Source organism: Oryza brachyantha, chromosome 6, assembly GCF_000231095.2.
Source record: "Oryza brachyantha chromosome 6, ObraRS2, whole genome shotgun sequence".
NCBI lineage: Eukaryota > Viridiplantae > Streptophyta > Magnoliopsida > Poales > Poaceae > Oryza > Oryza brachyantha.
Window position 1 is genome coordinate 11,368,398 of NC_023168.2, and position 22,554 is coordinate 11,390,951.

Genomic DNA, 22,554 nt, shown 5'->3' on the forward strand with positions numbered 1-22,554 from the left:
TACTAAAAAATAAAGACATCAATGCATACATACCGAGTGTTACAAAAATTTTACCTTCACTATGACTTCATCGCTCAAAAGAGTGGCATGAATCCTCCACCTACAGCCCACATTCTTGCCACTGCAGTACACCCTGTATCGATTTTTGTCACTCTTTTCAATGTTATATTGGAACTCATATTTGGTAGCATGTGTAGCTAAAGCCAACTTAAAAGCGTTCATGTCTGAATACATCGTGCCTACTATGGAGGAGGATCTTTCTTGTCATAGTCTGCATCAGGTTTCTATGTAGGCTCTCTATCTGTAACAATGTCATCTTCCTCTAATTCATCTAACTCTAATTCATCTTCCTCTACTTCATCTTCCTCTACTTCAAATTGACTAGTGGGAATGGGAGGTGCTCGATGCTCAGGACCAATGTCAATATACAAGCATTCATCGTCAACACCCACATGCTCATTTGATGGGTTTGGGTTTGCAAGGAATTCACTATATGCAGATTTAGTATGTGTTTGAAGCCTAGAATCGTCTATGCTAAGTTCAACTGATTGCCCAGTACCAATCTCCCACTGTAAAATGTCAGGAGGCTCACTATCCAAGTCGGTATCCATCCTACAGAGCATGCAGATTAAACAAAGCATCCTAAGCATGACGGCTTGGTGGCACACACATAGATTAAACAATAGAGCATGCTAAGCACGGGAAGAAAAGATGCTAACATTATCATGCATTTTAATCAACTGGAAATTTACAATTCAAGTACAATCCTATGCAATCATGGTTATGTCATGTGATTGAATAGAAAAATATTTGAGACCCAAAATTGCCTCACTGCCTCAGAGTTCTAACTTCAAACAATTAGATTTCTAACAAGAGTTGTAACGCTGTCAACAATGGAATTGAAACGATGTCCAGTTACCATCGGTTCTCCTAGAAGTTATCAAGTTTTACCTCACTGCACGAGAAGAAGAAACAAATTTGGAGGCAAGTCGGCTTGGGGTCTCACCGCGGGCATGGCCGCCGGCTGGCCTGGCCGCCGATTAGTCGCATGGCTGCACCGCCCCACTGGCTGGCGCACGGCAGGATGGCTATGGAGAGGAGGCCGACAGCGGCGGGGGGCGGCCTGGGTGGCCGCACGGGCACGCTGGCCGGCGCCGGCCTGGCCGCCGGCTGGCTGCACCACCACGACTGCCCGGGTGGCGCAAGGGAGGGAGGAGGAGGCCGAAGCGCACGCGGCGATCCGGCGAGGCGCGCCAACGCCGGATCTAGCCGGTCTGGGGGTGGCGGCGGCGGTCCAACGAGGCGGGCCAACGCCGGATCTAGCCGGTCTGGCGGCGTCGGCGGCTAGGGTTCCGGAAGGGAGGGGCGGACGAGAGGAGGGGCGCACGGGGAGTACTCGCGCACGGGAGGGAGGGCCGCACGGGGGTCCGGCGAGGCAGGGGAAGGCCAGATCTAGCCAGTCCGGCGGCGGCGCCGACGCCTAGGGTTCTGGGAGGGAGGGTCGCTCGGGAGGGAGGGGCGCACGGGATGAGGAGGAGAAGAAGGAGGACTAGCTGGGGGTGGTGCTAATTTTTCTAGGTGGGTCCCACATGTAAGAGTTTTTTTTCTAACAGAAGGAAGACCGAATGGCATGTATGTAAAAGAAATTTTGGTGGATGACATAGAGGTGTCTGAAAAAAATTTAGTGACACACAGGTAACGAACATCTTTTTTTTTTAATGGCACAGGGGTAAAAGACTCCCGGCGAGATTCTCCCCCAAAACCGGCGACCCCCTCGTCTCGGACTCCACCACTCTTCTCCACCGTGTAAGCTGCAAACCACGCCTCGAGATCTCACGCTCCCCCTTCCCGCCAAAGCTTCCATGGATATGCAAGAGACCAAGGGGCCCAAGGACCCCGCCGCCAAGCTTCCGTCCCGCTCCCCCTTCGCCGCGCCAGCCCCTCCCCCTTACCACCATCACCATTACGGCACTTTCTCCCCACCGCCGCCGCCGCAGCAGCAGCCCGTCGGAGCAGCCTCGAGCCTCCCTTTCCCGGCCGGTCGGTGGCTCTTTCTTTCTCCCCGCACTACCGTCAGTTCTTGCTCTTCTGATTGTGTGGAAACTGAAATCGGAATGGCTCCCGATGCTGTGTTCGCAGGGTGCGCAGCTCAGGGCGTTGTTGCCTTCCCGTGCACTGTGCAGCAGCAGGTCCTCGTGGAGCGCCTGCCCTTCCGGGAACCTCCTCTCCCATTTTGCGGCGCCGGCGTCGGCTGGACTTTGTAAGCACCATTCTCTTCTATTTGTTCCTTTATGTGTGGTGGTTGACTCCAAATGTATAGGTTTGGAGGTTGCATGGATTGATCTGACAAGGCTGGAATTTTGCTAGAATAAGGAAACAACTATTATTACCTCTGATTCATACTTATATATAAGGTGTTTTGGCCTTCCCTAGGTTCCTACGAATGCTAATGAAATCTCTCTCTCTCTATATATATATCCATGGATGAATCAAGATAGGACCAGAGCACGAGAGTAGGTAATTATGTTAACCCATGATTCAGATTAACAAGTTCAGTGCGGAATAATAGATGTAACATTAGCAGAACAGGCGTGGTTCAGGACCAAATTTCTGCATTCATCGTAGTGATAATTTTTGAAGCAGAAGCAATATCTTGGTTGTAGGTTCAGAGAATTTATATACGAGATCCAGTCCTGTTGTTTAGCTGAAAAATGATCATATACACTTTAGTTGAGTTCTCTAGGATTTGCCATCCTCTAGAAACCAATTGATTCTTTGTCACTCTTTATGTGCCATTGTTTTAGGAATCACCATCTTTACCAAAATATCATTCCATTACCCTATTTGCCCTTCTTCTTCCTCCACCTCCCGTCTTCCTTGCTAGCAAAACTGTGGTGTGCGTCAACAGTAAACACGACCTTGGCAGGAGAAGACCTAGGGAGAGGATGGCCCTGGCAGAGCTGAGCAGAACGGGGCTGGTCGGCACGACATTGGGTGGGCATCCTCTTGTCAGAATTAGATTGATGACACTGACAAGCGAGGTCCTGTTCAGCAGGACATTGGCGATGAGCTGAAGAACACACAGGCCGATGCAAAGGACATCTATGGAGCTCTCCTCACTACCCAGACTGATAGAGAATGAGATTTATGCAAATCATTGCTTGACTCGTTGATGGAATGCACTGACGTGCTATCATACAGAATACAACAGATCTAATAAACTGAATCAATATAACTAACTATTAATTGTTAAGCTGTCTAGATTGCAGGGAGACCTGCTATGTATGTGTATGCTGACATCGAGTCCATCAAGGAGAATTGTGAGGCCTACAACCTCATGTGCAAGATTTGTTCATGGAGATGGCATTCTCACCGGAGACTATTTAGGGGCAAAATCTGAAAACAGCATAGAGAGCACCTCAAAATAAATACTGAAATCGAAAAGAAAGTACAAAATAGTTCAAAGTGGCAATTCCTAGAGCAATCCCATCTAAAGGCTGGCAAACAATAAATTAGCTTCTAGGATGTGGCAAATCCTAGAGCACACATCTAAAGAGTGGCATATCATCAATCTTCGTATCACTTAGTCATTTCCGTGCTGCTTGTTGGTAATATTTCTACTTCATTTTCGTGTACATACTATTCTATCAATGAATTTTCCATATTGAGGAAATTGTTGCAAATGCATCATGATTGCATACTCTCATGCCAGACAGTATCCTCTTATTCATAAATTAGAGGTGAAACCATGTTTTTATCCTAATGCAGACCTTGAATTACTGTTCTTTTGAAGGTTCTTACTAGGATTTTTCTTGGCTGCAATGCCCTGGTATGCTGGTGCTTTTATTCTATTCTTTATTGCTTTGGACCACAGGGAGAAGCCTGGATTGATTGCATGCACTATTGCTGTAAGTATCTCGTTCTAATAAGAAACATTAGTTGATTTCTGTTGTTTGTCGCACAGAAGATACAGAAAGCACCAGCTGCTGATTTTTTTTCTTTCTGTGTGGCTTTCACAATTGCTTCATGCAGAATTATATATATGGTGTGTGCTCTTGTTTATGTAATCAGATGTTTTAATTTGGTTACCCTGAAACTGGTGCTGTCCGACAGACCCTAGCTGTATTGAGATTTTGAATCCTTCTTTAATCCAAGTATTAAGCAATGATCTCTTACAGATTTATTTTCTTTATGGATATCATGTACATTCTTGCTCAGTTATGCTTGCATATATTACAGTATAGACAAATTGGTAGAATGTTATGCTGTTCACCTCTCCTGATTCAAGCAATGTTCTATTTCTTACTTATAGTAATCTAGTATATTTTACTTCATTCCAACTTTTTGCAGTTATATGTTTACTTTGCAGGGTATTGTTGCAATAGTTCCTTTCATCCTCAATGGCATAAGAATGCATCCCTTCTGGTGATACAGGAAGCCATCCATCTGAATACAATGTACCTATTATTTCAGAAACTACATTCCTTGTCTAAAGGTTTAATATATTGATCACCAGTGTGAAGAAGAAAATAAAATACATGAGCTTACCTGTTAGTAAAAAATATCTCCAGGCTCTTTCTTCGTGTATAGACGCCCCCATGACCTAGGTAATCCGTGCAGCGTTTGTAATGTGACCACATGGTTGTCAAAGGGACAAGGTACAATGAAATGACAAGTTGGAACAGAAACAGTTAACTGGAATTCCGCTGATAATCTTGGATTCACTTAAATGTTTGTATATATTTGCCCATTGAACATTTTAGACATATATGAATTACAGTGTTGTTGATTTACGAAGGAAAAAAAGTATGCTGGTATTACTACCCCAGTTCTATCTATGAGATGTACTCTCTCCATTTCATATTATAAGCCTTTATGGGTTTGTTTAGATTTATTAGCATAAATATGAATATATGCAAGACTCTAAATTCTTATAATGTGGAACGGAGGGAATACTAGTAATTAGTTGAAAATCATGTATGTTGGTAGACTAGATTATTTAAATGGCAACAATCCCATCAATTGGTCAATTGTAGAATATGGATTCGAAATCACATTCCTCTAGATATCGAATCAGTTGGAATGTGATTCGAATTCGAATATTTCTTTTTCTATCGGTATGGAAAATGGAAAAATGTAATCAATGAATCAAATTAAGTGATATGTTTGGGTGTTCAAATTGTTTGAATCGCTTCCAAAGTACTAATGGGTGGTAACTGTAATGTAAAATCAAATTAACTGGGAAGAAAACGATATTGCTTCCTTTCGGGATACAATTTGGGGACTAGGTAGCAAAGCTAGACGCCTCTACCAACCTTCTCTGCTCTAGGTTTGGATAAATAGGGTCGTGAAATAACCCAAGAGAGTCGGCTCATTATCACTCCTATCGGTAGCCAATTCAGCGGTAGCCAATTCAGTGGCGTTATTGTATACACGCTTAGAGCAAATTTAATAGTATAGTATCATCTCTCATACATACGGTATCTTGGACCCCATATTATATCTACTATAAATTTATATCCCACTTTTATTTTCTCTTACTTGCTCTCTATTCCACCTAAACATAAATATGATATCTCAGGAACCGCTTTATCATTTATTTTACTTACTGAGGATCCATTTGGTGTTAGACGCGTTGAGGCCCTCGTTTCGGCGCGTCACATGCTCAGTATTTGGTCTAGATGATGCTTGTCCAATGAGCGGTGTAGGCAGCAGGACCTTTGCTTTGCCGCACCTCTGAAAGCATCTAGGTCCCCATAAATTGTCTTTTGATGATTAGTGACTATAATTACAGCCCAATCATTTTTTAAGTGCAATCGAAAAGGATTAGGAGTTGGTTTTAGTAGCTTGAAGTTTTGAAAACGAATCTAAGAGCCTGTTTGGCACTACTCTGCTCTAGTTTTTGCTGCTCTGATCCACTAGTTTCATCTAAGAGGAGCTTTGCTAAGAAGTCTGTGGAGCTAGCGATTCTAATTGGCACGTAGCAAAGCTCTAGCTCTAGAAACATTTGATTTATGTACCAAAGGTCAAGTATGCGCCTGATTAGTAATTGATGTATGCTTTGACGTATGCGGAACTTGGATAAGCGATGTAATATGATACAGAATATTATAAGATATTCTACTCGCACATATCAACACACATTGATAGCTTATGTTTGAAATAATCCACATCCTGCACATCAAATCAAATAAGCAATCCATCATCGACTCAAGTGTTGGCTTTTCGAAAACGTGGCGTTCCTACCGATACCGAGTCCAAGACCATTAAAAAAGGGAAAATAAAAAAACCGCATTACCTCAGGGAAACAACACAATATTAGCCGTATACTTGGGGTTCTTGCAAGGGTTTAGCGGCCAAGAACGGCGAAACACAAATTTCCTTTCTAAAGAATGATTTGATGAAGGGTCTTCCTCTGCAAGAACAGAACCATCCAACCAAAAAAAAAATAGAGAAGAACCACGATACTATCTAAAGAGATTCGATTTTGATCATGCAACACCGGGACTCTGCCGCCGGCCATCGCTCCTACTCAGCCGCCGCCGCCGCTCCTCCTCTTCCCGCCGCCGCACCAACTGCGCCCGTCGCTGGCGCTCCTCCGCCATGCGCCGCCGCACCAGGATGCCCCCCACCGCCAGAGCCTGGGAGTCGTACTGCTAAAAACAAAAGGTGAAACATTTTTTTTTAATGGAAAAGGTGTAATTACCTCTCAACTCCACGAGGACAGTTGCAAATCTGATTCGTGGAGTACCCTTTAGGAGCTTAGAAAAAGTGGAGTTGGCCTTGACTCCACCTCTTTTTTTGGAGCAGAGTTTTTGGAGTTGGACTTGTTTGGCTGGTTCTTTTAAGAGCGGAGCAGCAAAAATTGGAGCGGAACAGTACCAAACAGGCCCTTAGTGTGGTGCTCGTAGGTCTCTAGTCACTCTAAAACAAGTGCTAAATAGCCATTAGTTTTGAGCAAAAAGTCCTTGCTTTTGTATCCTTAATTGGTCTAAGACAAGTGTGGGTCAGATATCGTAGGGTGGACAGTCTGACCTAGGGATGGCAATGTGTAAATACCCGTCGGGTATTGGTACCCCAGATCTATACCTACCAGCAAAATTTCATACCATCAAAATACCCATACCCGTCACGGGTAGAAAATTTTTCCCAGACCCATACTCGCTTGGGTAAACCTTATCCGTCGGGTCACCCATCCCGCAACAGTTTAAAACAATCTAAATTGCATACTTTTCATATAGTATATTACAGTAGACACTAAATACTTAAGACATCACACATTCATACAGTGCAGTGGAAAAGGTATGGATGGTTTAAATACTAGGGTTTTGGTTAATTATGCTAGGGTAATTTGATATTGGGCCATGACGTGTATTTAAACTTGCTGGTATTTATTACCCATGGGTAAACAAATATGGAAATCATAAGAACGTTTCCATACCCACGTATCCATCGGGTTAAGGTATTTGCCCAATTACTTACCCACAGGTGATATATTTAGTTCATACTCGTATCCTAATAGAGTAAATAACCATCGGGTCGTGGGTCCCCGTTGCTATCTCTAGTCTGACCCAACACTGTCAGGCTAGCGATCACAACAGGACAGAACGGTCAGGAACGATGTCAGACAATCTGGATCAAAAAAAAAAATCTTGTGATCGCCTGTTGATTATGCAAAGATCAAATATTGAGCCAAACAATATGAGGTTGATCGGACAGTGCGGGCAGATTAACCCTAAAAAGGCCATGTGTTGACCAACCAAAAGAGATGGTTGGACAGTCCAATTTGAATTGGGCAGCTCGATTTAGCTAAGATTGGGTTTAACCGGGCAGTCTCAGGTGCTGGACAATCTAACCCCTTATGCAGTGAAAGCTAGACAAAATGTGTTGGTTGGTTTGTCCAACAACACGGCTGAACAATGTGCAATAGATAGTTTGGCCCTAGTCGGACTATCCGGCTCTTTTTGGCATAATGGCTAACGGGACAATGACGTTGGAAATGTGTAAAGAGCTATTTAGCTCAGTGCTGGACTATTGAAACTTGTGTACTTTTAGTGGATGACGAGAATATTGATACAATCTTGCCGAGAGCTCACTCGATTGAAATCAGCTAGTAGGAGCGTCGAAAGTTGTATCGTATGAACTTATTGTACAAAAGCCCCTAGGAAACATATTTACACCCTTAGGCCTATCTAGAGTCTAACCTGGTTACAGAAAACCAACGAAATTTATTCCTAAAGAAAAAAAGAAAACAAACTTGAAAGACAATGCTACATTTATCTATGACTTGGAATCCTCCAACCCTTTTTTGGAAAATCCATTTGAGATCACATCGACCTCCATCGACTCTGCAACACTATCTTCCCTGCAACTTCTATCTTGCAAACCTATTAATGACAAGCTAATTTTGTCATTAACAGAAATACGAATAATAGTTAACTATTATTTAAACATTTAGGTTAGTGTCAAGAAGACATACCACATATAAATGATCAAGCATGTCTAGTTCTTTAGAAGGCTTCGACGAATCCATTCTTTGATGAACCCACCTTGAAAACTCTTCTTAACTTTATCAAAATCAAGTGCTCTAAATTTTTTTTCTCGATGTAGCACATCAAGTCAAATCTATTTGTTATTATGCCCAAGCCAAGAAGGTTGTTTCAACATATGTTATCATCACCGGTAGAAACATTGCTAACTCAATAAGGTGTTATACAAGTTTTTGTGTTTTAATTATTTTTATTAATTCCAAACTTTCGGAGGATGTGTTTGAGAGTGTGGATTGACGTAGTCCGTAGCCAGGCTGGCGCACCCACCATATCCAATACATGGGTATATCCATGTCTATAATCATAAAACGCTAGTTTTTAAGAACATGAAATAGTTGTGTAGCTTGCTCGGACACTTACCAGGTTGGTTTTGGGCCTAGCATGGTACGGGGCAAGATCATAGAACTTTTCACACTTCCAAGTTGGTAAAACAAATTTAGTAATTCTTTCGTCCTTAAAAAAATAGTATTGACAACCTATGTTATATATACTAATTCTTTGTAGGACAAATTAAAAGAGTCATAAATAAAGACTTTTGTGGGACGAAGGAGAACGACCTAAGTGATAGTGCTGACAAAAATTAACACTAATCCAATCATAAAACACTATTAAAAAAACTCTTGATGAAAATTAAAAAAACATTGCAAGGGCACAATTTGACACAAACCGAACAGCCGAAATTATAAAGCTATTTTGTTGTGAAAAAGACTAAAGAACGATATTCCGTTCGGACGGAATTGTTAAATGACTTTACTAATGACTTTACCTCGTACGTACTGTATACCTATTTTTTTAATTATCCCGTCCAACCGCATACCGTGGTCTCTGTTGAGCGGCGCTGGACCATGGTGATGAGGATCAAGCCCAGAATCTCCGAGAGAGAGAGAGAGCCGCCACGCACGCAAAGTTCACCGCGCCACACGCAGAAAATATCCATCCCCCCTCCACCCTCCACTTGCCCTCGCATCTCCGTCGCTCGAGCTTCTCCGCCCGCTGCCGCACACAACTCCACGCCGTCGCCGACACGACGTCCCCTCCTCCTCCTCCTCTCGTCCCATCCTCCATCTCATCTCCTGCTTCCGGAATCCGTACCCCAGATTCGGAGCTACTGCCGCCGCCTCTCCCGTTGTGGTGCTAAGCGCCACCGCAAAGACTCCCGGCCGTGGCGGCGGCCGCGGCAGCGACGGGCTTCGGCGGCGGCACGCGGTGCATGAGGAGGAGGAGGAGAAGGGGAGGGCAAGGCTGCGGTATTGCGATCCGGGGCAGGAGCCGATGGGGCAAGTGCGGCTGACCCGCGCCTGAGTGACAGAGGGTTGAGAGATCCAGGGTTCCTGAGCGAGCGGTGAAAGAAAAAGTTGAACGGGGGGCTTCAGCTGCTGGTGACAAGATGCAGAACAACAGTTTGCGTAAGAAGGTTTGAGATCGATCTCCCACTCTTTTATTCTTTAAGCTTGCTCCGTCGGACTGAATCAAGACGCTCAAATGCTTTAAATTGTTGCAAATAGTAGTAAATACCCAAGGAACACCAAAATTTGTTCTAATATTAGTTTGTGCAACTAAACATACTGAATCTTGCAATATATTGGGAATTTAATTACTGATTAAACGATAAGTTTACTGAACTCTATTGCTTGCGCACCTAACCTGGATCCCGTTCTTATTTTCTTTTAAGAATCAAAATTTAAAATTTAGCTCGATGTTGATTCTGATAGTTACTCTTTCTTTAGAAAGAGAGTGATGCAGCACAATGTATTGGAGGAATCTCTTCAATGTGGTGAAATATGGATGAAGCACAAAGCGGTGAAGGAACAACTTCAACGTGCTAGTAGATAGTGCCCTAGCAGTCAGCAAGAGCCTAATCCAAAGCTCAAAGGAATAATCTTATCCAAGATCTGAAATAGGAACATCTAGTTCTATTGATAGTATGCAAAACTACTAGGTATTGCCTCTATTTATATGCTTGGAGACCTTGAACAACTCATATACAACTAATGCCAACTAGGTGGCAACCTAATGGACAACTAGGATGTCATCCATAACAACTCATCTAATAACCAATGACACATTGACACACCGGACACAACTCATAGGACATACAAGTATCTGCCACCACCCCACCACCAACTCTCCCCATCTTTCTTGAAAAGGTAGTAGAGGGCTCACATATCAGCCATCCTTCAGCTCACTTCTTTTTATGGAAAGAAAAGGGGATAGTGTAGGGGCAAAGGGCCCACATGACAGTAACAAATACATACTCCATCTGTCGATATAAAGGGATCTTTTCCTATTTATAAGGGGCACTAATCAATGCCTATTAGCTGATGCCATAGTGGCCAGCTGGATGTAGCTGCCCTTGATATACATCCATCCGTCGATATGAAGGGATCTTTCCCTATTTAGAAATTTTGCTCAGCTGGTTCTCTCATTTCTTGGAAAACTAAGAAGCAGACAACAATTTATAGTTCGAATGTAGAGACTGAGTTGCATGCTATGGCTCTTGTGATAGCGGAGGTTACTTGGTTACGGTGGTTGCTTGAGGATTTTGGTGCTTCTATTTCTATGCCGACACCTCTTTTGTCTGACAGTACATGTGCATGTTGCATGCTATTAGCATGGCTCTTGATCCGGTGAAGCATGAGCTCAGTAAGCATGTTGGTGTTATGTTTTTTATATGTGAGTGCAGGTATAGGATGGCATTGTTGCTCCTTAGTATGTGCCTTCAGAGATTCAGTTGGCTGATTTATTTACAAAGGCACAGATTGGAGCCAGGCACAAGTTCAATCTCTCCAAACTCAGTATTCTTGAGCCACCCCGAGTTTGGGGAGGCGGGGGGGTGTCTGTTAGATGTATATCTTTTCTTATAGTTTCCATATTTATTCACCTTGTACCTTCATATATTCGGGTCTAGTGCCCTCATAATATAATACAAGTGCTATTCATAACACGTACATGAGCAGTCTTCTTCTAGTTATCTGTCTCTAAGTAATATATATTATATCCATCCGAAAAAAAACTTCATTTTGTGGTTTTTGTGTTCAGTGTTTGACCATCTGTCTTATTTGAAAAATTTATAAAAAAAAATTTTAAAAAATTAGTCACGCGTAAAGTACTATTCATTTTTCATCATCTAATAACAATAAAAAAATTTATCACAATTTTTTTAAATAAGACGAAGAGTCAAACATTGTATCCAAAAACTGGAAAATGAACTTATTTTGGGACAGAGGGAGTAACTATTACAGTTATCTGATTACTGTTTTCTGTTCCAGAATGCAACAGAGGTAGATTTCTTCACTGGGTATGGTGATGTTAATCGATATGAAATTCTGGAGGTCATAGGAAAAGGAAGTTATGGACTTGTATGTTCTGCAAATGATACACATACTGGAGAAAAGGTTGCAATAAAGAAGATACACAACATTTTTGAACATATATCAGATGCTGCACGCATACTCCGTGAAATCAAGCTTCTCAGGCTGCTTAGGCATCCTGATATAGTGGAAATAAAACATATTATGCTACCCCCATCCAAGATGGATTTCAGAGACATATATGTTGTCTTTGAGCTTATGGAATCGGATCTTCATCAGGTCATAAAGGCTAATGATGATTTGACGAGGGAGCATTATCAGTTTTTCCTGTATCAGATGCTTCGTGCTTTGAAATATATCCATACAGGTATAAACTTGGCATCCTTGAAGTTCCACATTCGTACATGTGCTCTGTAGTATGCTTACATAACTACTTTCATTCTTAACCAAGATGAATAATATTTTTCCTTTATTTAAATGAACTCAGGATTTTGTGAAACCGTGGGACCATAATGCATAGGGTTATGTGGTACAAGCCTACAAGCTGTGACACCCATGGTTTTTTTAAACATTAAATACATCTATCCTCATCAATTATACAAAACCAATGTTTCTGGGTATCAGTGTACAAATGACATGATTTTTTGTTTGCATGATTGATAATTATAATTGATAGGTCACAACATATTGTCATCTTTTTTTTTGGACATGAAACATATTGTCATCTCATTTTGCTGAATATAGTATGACAATAAGTATCTAACTTTCCATTTGTGACTTAATGCAGCAAATGTCTATCACAGAGATCTAAAGCCAAAAAACATACTTGCCAATGCAAATTGCAAACTCAAAATTTGTGACTTTGGATTGGCAAGAGTTGCATTCAGTGATGCTCCCACTACAGTCTTCTGGACCGTAAGGCTTTAGTCATTGTCAAATTATCTTTATAATTTTATGGTACATAAATGGTAGATTATAGTGCAGCTAGAATTACTGGACATTTAATTTTTCTTGACATTACACTACGAAAAATTTAGTTTCAGTTATCCCCTTCCTCTGGTAAGTCATGAGAATTAGCAGTCAATTGAATTGTGCTGTGACATTACATTACATGACTATCAAATAGCTGATAGTGCACCTGCAAATGAAGTAAGCAATGTTTCTTACCAGCATTAGACCTTTAGGCTACATCTGCATTAGAGTGGCCTTGAGGCAGGGGATGGTGGTTGTGCAGCACATGTGGGTGTATTTCCATTCTTTTACTTGTTGATTACTATGAGATGAGATTTTAAATGTGAACCAGCTTTTGCAGGATTATGTGGCAACGAGATGGTATAGGGCACCTGAACTGTGTGGTTCATTTTATTCCAAGGTAGTTCTTTGTTCATTTGATCATAAGTTTGTAAGGTCTTCAACAAAATGGTTTTGATCAAATTGGTGATGTTTGGGAAGCTTGGTCATTTATACATAGTGTGGAGTGCTCACTTTGGCCATAGAAACATGTCATTCTGGATAATGATACGGTCCTCAAAATGAAAACTTTGTCCACCAATTTCCATTGGAAAATATATAAAAAAATTTGATAAAATCATGATAGTGTGAAAATTATTTTTGAGACAAATATATACATACATTTTTGTGCGTTCATTCTAAATATTAGAAATACATGGTGTTTGAAACTTTTAGGTTTGACTTGAAACATGTCCAAAATAGCGTTTTAATGTTTCAAAGCCTAAGGAAACACTTGAACTACCCCAATTAGAAGACATCATTATGTGATTGTGGCAACCTCATCGTTTCGCTTATAGTAAGTATTAGGAATGGATAGCCTTATTAGTCATGTGTCACCATATTTGTATAGGATCTCTTTATTCCTTGTCTAATTGAGGATCTTGTATTTCTCTTGGCTATATTAATACATGGTCACTACCACATTGGGTGAGGTGTTCCCCCTACTCCGATGTTATTGACACGAGCAGCAAGTTGCAGATGCTGCTCGTGTCAACACTACCTGGTTTGGGAGCAAGCTAACTGTTGCATCTGCAACTTGCTGTTTGGCTCCATCGTCGACGATGTCCCTGACCTTGCAATGGAGTCAGGCCAGACCACACGCCACCTATGGATCGCCATCAACGCTCTTTCAGGCCAACAAGGAACCACATGCGATTTTCCTGAATCATGAACTTCATTCTATGACTTGGGGCGATCGCTCCATTAGTTATTTCTGCTAACGCATGAACACAGTCATGGATGCACTCCGTGACGTCGGCCAACCCGTCTTCGAGTCAACCTATCCTCAACCTCCGTGGCATCAATCTATGCTTCCCCAAGAAGACCAAAATATTGCAAGTGTCTCCTTTTCCTCTGCTTGCAACGTCATCAAGGAGCTTCGCCCACCAACGAGCAGAAGGTGCAGACATCAATCGTCTTGGTTGCTGACAGTTCCTTGTCCTCTTGCCCCTCTGGCTCCTTCATCACTGGAGGTGGTAGTGGCAAGGGTGACACTACCGGTGGCAACAAGAAGTGCAAGGGCAGACGCAAGGCAGGCACACCGGAGGTTGCTAGTAGTAGCAGATTACCGATGCCGCCGCCTAGCACGATGCTGATAGCAACCAGTAGGGCCTTGCCCTTCGCCTTCACTCTTGCACCGATCGGGTTGTGGGTTTGTGATGCCCCGTGGGGTGCCCAACAATAGGGCTAGTGTCCTGCTCCCAGTGGTGTCGGCCTTAGGCCTACACCACCTTCGCCCCGTTGGGCGCCTAACAGAAGGACTACCATCCTGCTCCCAGTGGTGTCGGCCTCAGTCCCACACCTCTTTTGCCAGCCCATACACCTCTCTATCGGATGTTGTTACACAGGGCTAACTTCAGTCGACTTGGGATTAAGTTGGGCTAGTTGATGCCCTGAACCAGATGATTGTGCAGAGCCTCAATAATTGCCTCTTTGACATCGGCGCCACGTCCCACATATCGAACACCGATGGTCTGCTCGTTATTCGTTTGCCCATCTCAATACTTTTGTTACCGTTGGTAACGGTCACACAATCCTTGTCATTTGTCATTGCACTTCTTTTTTGCGGATATGCAGTACTAATCTTAAGCATATCTTTGCTGTTGCTTGGTTCGCAATTTGCTTCAGTTCATCAATTTACTCATGATAACCATTGCTCTATTCAATTCAATGAGTTTAGTTTCGATTAAGGACCTTTAGACCAGTCACGTGATTCTTCGGTGCAATAGTCGTGGCGACTTCTAAACTCTTCATACCGCCATTACTTCTTTGGTGGCCACTGGATGCTTCCACGCTGTCCACCTTATGGCATCGCCATCTTAGTCATCGCAGTCCTCCAAAATTATGTTCCATTTCTTCTATTTCTTGTACTAATTTGAAAGACCATTCTCTATGTCATGCTTGTCAATTAGACAAACGCACTCGACTTCCTTTTTCTGTATCTACTTCTAGTACGACTGCTCCTTTTGAAGTTGTACACTGATGTGTGGACTTCTCCCGTGTTATCTCTTGCTACAAATTATATCTTGTTATACTGATTTCAGCCACTATTGTTGGACTTATCCACTTCACCACAAGTATGATGTTCATCACCACATCGTTGAGTTTGCTGAGTATGCCTCATAGTTCGACCGCCCCCTCAAGTGTCTCTAAGCAGACAGTGACATTGAGTTCGTCAACCATGCCACTATGTCCTTCCTGGATGGTCGTGGTGCTCTCCTTTGACTCTCATGCCCATACACTTCTCCATAGAAGGGAAGACCGAACGTGTTATTCGCACCATCAACAACACCATATGGACATTTTGCTTCTTCAAGCTTCTATGCCACCATTATAGCGGACCAAAGGGTTAGCCATCACCTCATACCTCCTTAACTGGAGTCCGTCCCCTGTACATAATTGCATTTCCTACCAAATTCTACATTGCATTACTCTTGATTACTCCAACCTAAAGGTCCTAGACAGGCATCCTTAGGCCTCTCCATCAGCACTTCAACTTCTCGGCCTCTGATGATGGTCCCTGCTGATCCTAGCGAACTACCGTAGCATGCTGGCCAACCCATGCTAGTGTGCTACTATGGACGATGAATACAAGGCGCTGGTTGACAACACCACTTGGTGCTTGATGCCTCCATTGCCAACATCATGATGGACAAGTGGATATTCAAGCACAAGTTCCACTCCGATGGGACTCCAGCATGCCACAAGGCTCGTTGGGTCGTCCGTGGCTATTCCTAGACGAGATGTTCAGTTCGTTCGTCAAGCCTTCTACCATTTGAGTTGTTCTCAGCATCACTGCCTCCTACTCTTGGTCGATCCATTAATTCAACGTGAAGAATACCTTCCTGCATGACACACTAGATGGGACTTTATATTGCCAGAAGCCCTTTGGCTTCATCGACCCCTCTGCACCTAACGATGTCTATCTACTGCATAGATCTCTCTACGGTCTAAAGCAGGCTCCTTGCGCTTGGTACAAGCATTTCTCTACCTACATCCATCATCTAGGCTTCTCTATCAGCTTCTGACATGTCTACAATGATGGAGACAGTGTCGCCTACCTGTTGCTCTACGTCGACATCATCATCACTTCATCACATACACTTCTTCAGAAGATCACCGCTCAATTACATTGGAGTTTTCCATGACGGATCTTGGTGACTTGCACTTCTTCCTCACATCTCCGTTATTTGATTTGCCGATGGCCTTATTCTGTCCTAGCGATAGTACGCTATCGACCTCCTTTAGCATGCCGGCATGTTCGAATGTCCTTCCACCGCCACCCTTGTCGATGCATGTGCCAATCTCTCAGCCTCTGACAACAACCCTGTCGCCGACTCGATGGATGGCAGGAGTCTTGGAGGTGCTTTTTAGTACCTCACTTTGACTCACCCGTAGCTACCCTATGTTGTGCAGCACGTGTACCTCTTCGTGTACGATCGTTAGGAACCTCATCTTGCCTTGATTAAACACGCCGTGTGTTATATGAAAGGCACACTCTCCGTCGGCTTCACATTAGCACTGATCCTGTTCGGTCTCTCATTATATGGTCAGATGCCTATTGGGCTAGCTGTCTTAACTTGAGGCGATCTGCCTCCAGCTATTGTCTAACTCAGTGGGAACCCAAGTCTGTTGGTATTCCAAGTGTCGGAACATGGTTTCCCGCTCTAGCGCTGAGGCCGAATGTCATGTTGTGGCTCATGCAGTGGCTGAGTGTTGCTGCTTTCGACAGCTTCTCCAGGAACTTTATGTTCCCATCACTTAGTCTCAGTCATCTATTGTGACGACGTTAGTGCTGTCTATATGTCGGCAAATCTGTTGCATCACCGATGCACGAAGCACACTGAGATTAACATTCATTTTGTTCGTGAAAAGGTGGTGTTGAGACAAGTTAGTGTGCTTCATGTATCCTCCTCTCATCAGTTTGCACACATCATGATGAAGGGCCTACCTGTATGTATAGCTGTTCACTAAGTTCAGGTCCAGTCTTTGCATCTGTGATTCAGGTATCGTCCTCTTATTAGGCATTATAGCCATGTTTGTGTAGATTCTCTTTATTCCTTGCATACTCTAGTTGAGGATTTTGTATTTCTCTTGGCTATAGTAATAGATGGTTACTCCCCACATTGGGTATGAGGTGTGATATATTAGCAAATAAAAAACAATTTGTGGGTAAAACTTTTGCATGTGTTCTTATTGTTCTAAAAGCAAATATTGCAAAATAAACTACGATGAAAAAAAATCAAAATCTACTTTAAAATTAGGTTTTACAATTCATCTTTTGGTTTATAAGCATAAGCCAAACAATGAAGGCATCATTTATGGTGTTGAATTTATGTTGTGTCTAATGCAGCAAAATGAACCACTAATCCTTATTTGAGTTGGCATGCCATCTGTTCATATCACTGAAATACCATTGTTTGGATTGCAGTACACACCAGCTATTGATATATGGAGTATAGGGTGCATTTTTGCCGAGGTTGTGATCGGAAAGCCACTATTTCCGGGTAAAAATGTTGTTCACCAGTTGGATTTGATAACTGATCTTCTGGGAACACCCTCCTTAGATGCTATTTCTCAGGTACAATAGTTGATCGATGGGAATTTTATCAAATTGGAAGTTTCAGATAATATATGGCTGTAAATTTTGCCACTCTTCTGTTATCTCTGATAAGGTGCGGAATGACAAGGCAAGAAAATACCTGACGTGCATGCGGAAGAAGCAGCCTGCATCATTTTCACATAAATTTCCAAAGGCTGATCCATTAGCATTACAATTGCTTAGGAAGCTTCTGGCTTTTGATCCAAAGGACCGTCCATCTGCTGAAGAGGTATGCCATACAAATTATTGTTTTCTTGTTCTTATATACTTTAGGAGAAAGTTCATGTTTGATCCTTCAGCTATTACTTTGTCCAAATTTTGCCACCCAAGGCCTCAACTAAGAAAGTGTTTCCTCTTTTGGTCCTTCAAATATTAAAACCATCCATGTTTCATCCCTGGTCCCAAAGTGGGGCGGGTTTTCAATGATGTTGACACGTGACACTGAAATTAGTGATATTGGATTATTTGGATGCAACATGTCATCCTAGCTGCTAATCAACATAAAAAAGGTGGGCAAGAGAGGTATGAGGTATTACCTCCATTCCACATTATAAGATGTTTTGGTTCTCTTTAGATTCATATGGATATTAATGAATCTACATAAAACAAATACATTGATCCATGAATGAATCTAAGTAGAGCTAAAACATATTATGATATGAAACAAATGGAGTAGAAAGAAGAGAGGGAGGAAAAGGAGGTAGGGATGACATAACATGTCCTAATATTACTAGTATGGTGGTGTCGTCACTCTTTTCAGTTTTCACATGCTGGCTCCATGCCATGGAACCAACCAGCCCAATTTGGATCTAGGGATGAAATGTGCATGGTTCTAAGATCCTAGGGATGAAAATTGGACCAAGGATAAAAGGATGAAAAGTGGACTTCTCTTGTCAATCTTACTATGTTATGTTTTCTGTTTGTCCTGACGCTCTGGACATATTTACAAACTTTAGGCATTGGCAGATCCATACTTTAATGGATTAGCAAAGGTAGAGCGCGAACCTTCTTGTCAACCAATTCCAAAGATGGAATTTGAATTTGAGCGTCGGAGAGCTACAAAGGAGGATATCAAGGAACTTATTTTTCGAGAAATTTTGGAGTACCATCCTCAATTATTGAAAGAGCACACTAGTGGAACAGAAAGGCCAAATTTTCATCATTTAAGGTCCAACATATATAACTTTGTCTATCCTGTACCTTTCAGTCCCTATCAACCTATGTACTTACAGTCATTCTTTTTGTGGTCACTCAGTGCTGTTGACCAATTCAGAAAGCAGTTTACTCAAGTTGAGGAAAATGTGAATGGAAGTGGGGCTACTGTTTCGCTACAGAGGAAGCATTCTTCTTTGCCAAGGTTACTACTTTCTGTTAAGTTAATCTCCCCTTGTAGCTTGACCATGACAAACAATAGTTTAATTGTATATGTCCAAGAGATTTTGAGAAATGACATATTTGCTTTGACATGGCCCTTATTCAATAAATGGTATAGCATAAAGAAATGCTTGCTTGCTCTTTATGGTCACTCGAATTAGGGATCTGTTTCTGCTCTCTTTTTTAGCTGAAAAAGAAATGCAAAGTATGTCCATAGAGTACCTTATGGCCTAAACCGATTAAGTCATAGCTGCCACAAATATTTCCTGTGAACCTTGATGAATAAAAAGTCTCAAGGAGGTATATAATGAATTGCTAGTAACTGTAGGACCTGAGTACCTGACCAAAACGGCTGAACATTTTTTCAATTATGTGTAACAAATTTTCAATGTTTTAAAGAAATAATTTGTACAAGCTTAACAGTTTTACTTGTGATGATTCCAGTGAGACTCTTCAGTCTTGCTAGAAAGCTAAATTGAATCTTGCTTGAAATCCGGACTCTTGAGTCTTGACAACCTATGATGACCAACTGTTTCTGTTCTAGGCTAGTGCTCTACCCTTTCCACAATGTAGTATTATATAACATAAGAATGCATAATACCTACTCGCCATGTGATATATCTCATAGTTGTATTTTATTTCTTTGGCACAAAATATAGGTCAACAATAGTTCTCTCTACTGCAATTCCTTCAAAGGATTATAAACATGCGACGTCATCTAGTACAAAGCATGCAGTAGATGGATGGAATGCACAGATTCAGGGAGTACATGCAAATATAGCTGGTATTACTGTGTTTCAGTTCTGCAAAGCATTACGTCATCTGAGTTTTGCATGCTGATTTTTCTAGTTTCATTATGATTAACGAGTATCCTAATTTGTTGAAAAGTGTGATGATGCCATTTGTATTCAGGGCACTAATGCCCTTCACTCTTTTGCAGGCAAGCCTTCAACTATCGGTAGATCTGCAGTGTTCTCAGGGAGTGTAGTTTCACAGGATATGAATTACCCAAGAAGCTTAGCACCTTCACTTCAATGGCTACCAAATATCACACATTTTCCGAATCATGCATCGAGTGACCACAACACAGTATTTAAGGGGTCACTGCTTGATGCAACGGGCCCAGTCCAAGCCATTCATGGAACTACATACGTAGACTCCAGGTCAGGGAACTTGTACCTCAATCGGCATCATGATGCTGAAGTGGATATACAAAGTGACAGAACTGCTGCACAGGCACACGCTGCTTCTCATGGTCCAGTTTCAGTTGTGCCTTACAGTCTTCCAGGAATGTACAGAATCACCTAGAGTTGTATCATGATTAATCTGTTCTATCATGGACGTCTGCCTTTTCATTTTTTCCTTCGACCAACATAGACCTTTGCCATCATGCAATAAAAGGCAGATGAACTAGGTATGCCTGTCTTATGCATGACCTTATCTTTCTGGGGCTGCTTATGCACTTTTGGGGTTTTGCCAGTTTTGAATCAAAAGCCCAAAAATATATGCTGTGTTTCCTAGTAGTGAGTCACGAAGCAAGGGGTGTTCCAAGTTCATGATATTGTTCATAGAGCCTGCTGAGGCAGCAAAGCGAAAATACTTGCTATCGTTATGTATGTTCCAATGGACTTGCTCGATTCACAATTGTGCAAAAGGCAAAATGCTCAAGAAACTTTATGGTGCGCATCAGCATAACGGAATATAGTTCTTTGCTGTATGAGCTTCATGTTGTATGAGCTTGATCAAATCGTGTGTTGTGTGTTCCTTGCTTGCATTATATTATAAGACTTTCTAATTTTACTTAAATTTATCAATTGATGAATATATATAATTTATATATGTCTAGATTCATAAGCATCCATATAAATCTAGACAAGGCTAGAAAGTCTTATGTTGTGAAATAGAGGGAATAGCTTGTATGTACTTATTTAGAATTCCTTCTGCTTAAGATTCCGGCACCAATAACTCTTGAAGCTAGAACTGCTGTGGATTAAGACTGTTCGTTTGATGTAGATCGGGGGTAAGTTATCCGTTGCGAAAAATTGTAGTAATAGAGTAGTACATGATTAACTAATTATTAAGTATAAAAAACTAAAAATAGATTAATATGATATTTAAAGCAACTTTCTTATAGAAAATTTTTTAAAAAAATATACCGCTTAACAGTTTGGGAAGCATGCATACGGAAAAAAAAAGTTAATATGGGTTAACTAGCTGCATCGCTGAACGCAGCCTAAATCTTCTTTTAAGTTTTAAGTAAGTTTGTTCATATAGTTGACTTAGAAGTATATTCTTAAACCACTTGACAAACTACAAATCCCAAGCGAGCTAAGAGCATCTCCAGCTGTGTGTTGATATTTTACTTAAAATCTTGTATTATGTCCATAAAAAAATTAGGAATAAAAATTACACATTTCTTTAAAAGAAACATAAAACTAAATAACTTGTATTATGAACATATAAGTATTAATATCGTGAATAGTTTTAGAAATTTCTTAGATATATTTTTTAGTTTAATTCTTTAAATTCGGTTTTAGTGATAAATTTTAGGCAACTCAATAGGGATGCTCTGAGAGCATCTCTTCTACACATGCCTAAAACCGAATTTTAAGAATTTGGCAAAAAAAAAAACTTCGATAGGTTCCAAATCAATCATCTAAATTTAAGTTTGTCTAATACCAGCCCACTCGAATTCAAGATGGGGTGACATATTCGTTTCTCATCTCTTTTAGTGTGTGAAATTTTGGTGATGCGTGAGGCTAACTTGGCCAGTTGCCGTTGTGGAGGTTGCTAATTGGTGGTTTCTAGTATGGGTCGCTCTAGTGCCACCATTTTTTACATTCTAGTTCTTTAAAAAACATATTTTATAAATAGACTTCTAAAAAAACTTTAATCAAGAATGAACTTTTCTCAGTGCCAATGACCTTGGCGCCAAGGTCTAATGTTTCGGCGCCATAGTCATTGACGTTGAGACTATGGCCTCTAGTAGCCAAGAGATAGAGAAGGACTATTGTTGACATCAAAAGTTGATCCGATAATGTGTCACATACAAAGACATGAGAGTTACTTCTTAGAACGCTCCAGTATAGGACATGGATTCTTAGAATGTACGGGCATGCCAATCAGTTTGATCCTGCAACTGACAAGATAAAGAATAAAACAAGTCGATCGACTATCGAGCAGATAGATAATCAGGAATCCAGCCGAT

The 22,554-nt window shown here is 41.5% G+C and overlaps 2 protein-coding genes across 4 annotated transcripts; both read left to right on the forward strand.

The window, feature by feature from the left end:
* Positions 1-1,735: 1,735 nt before the first annotated feature.
* LOC102715119 (60S ribosomal protein L18a-like protein) lies at positions 1,736-4,823 on the forward strand. 2 transcript variants are annotated; one of them, XM_015838427.2, is made up of 4 exons: positions 1,736-2,040; positions 2,140-2,260; positions 3,794-3,908; positions 4,351-4,823. In XM_015838427.2, the coding sequence occupies exons 1-4, from the start codon at positions 1,863-1,865 to the stop codon at positions 4,507-4,509; spliced, it is 573 nt and encodes a 190-aa protein (XP_015693913.1). In that variant the 5' UTR covers positions 1,736-1,862; the 3' UTR covers positions 4,510-4,823. The 2 variants fall into 2 exon arrangements, with proteins under 2 accessions (XP_015693913.1, XP_006656069.2); XM_006656006.3 differs by having other exon boundaries at positions 4,370-4,517.
* Positions 4,824-9,444: 4,621 nt separating this feature from the next.
* On the forward strand, positions 9,445-20,876 carry LOC102714652 (mitogen-activated protein kinase 11). 2 transcript variants are annotated; one of them, XM_006656004.3, is made up of 10 exons: positions 9,449-9,963; positions 11,819-12,227; positions 12,648-12,775; positions 13,173-13,232; positions 17,802-17,951; positions 18,046-18,201; positions 18,929-19,140; positions 19,228-19,329; positions 20,006-20,130; positions 20,287-20,876. In XM_006656004.3, exons 1-10 carry the CDS (start codon positions 9,937-9,939, stop codon positions 20,652-20,654), a joined length of 1,737 nt encoding a protein of 578 aa, XP_006656067.1. In that variant the 5' UTR covers positions 9,449-9,936; the 3' UTR covers positions 20,655-20,876. The 2 variants fall into 2 exon arrangements, with proteins under 2 accessions (XP_006656068.1, XP_006656067.1); XM_006656005.3 differs by lacking the exon at positions 20,006-20,130 and having other exon boundaries at positions 9,445-9,963; positions 20,287-20,406.
* The last annotated feature ends 1,678 nt before the right edge of the window (positions 20,877-22,554 follow it).

Bases quoted from the DNA above. Each gene is read 5' to 3' on its own strand.
- LOC102714652 (XM_006656004.3), top strand. From the start codon at position 9,937: ATGCAGAACAACAGTTTGCGTAAGAAG. The intron at 12,228-12,647 runs GTATAAACTTGG...GACTTAATGCAG, and splicing joins TTTGAAATATATCCATACAG to CAAATGTCTATCACAGAGAT. The intron at 12,776-13,172 runs GTAAGGCTTTAG...CAGCTTTTGCAG, and splicing joins CCACTACAGTCTTCTGGACC to GATTATGTGGCAACGAGATG.
- LOC102715119 (XM_015838427.2), top strand. From the start codon at position 1,863: ATGGATATGCAAGAGACCAAGGGGCCCAAGGACCCCGCCGCCAAGCTT. The intron at 2,041-2,139 runs GTCGGTGGCTCT...CTGTGTTCGCAG, and splicing joins GAGCCTCCCTTTCCCGGCCG to GGTGCGCAGCTCAGGGCGTT. The intron at 3,909-4,350 runs GTAAGTATCTCG...AACTTTTTGCAG, and splicing joins TGATTGCATGCACTATTGCT to TTATATGTTTACTTTGCAGG.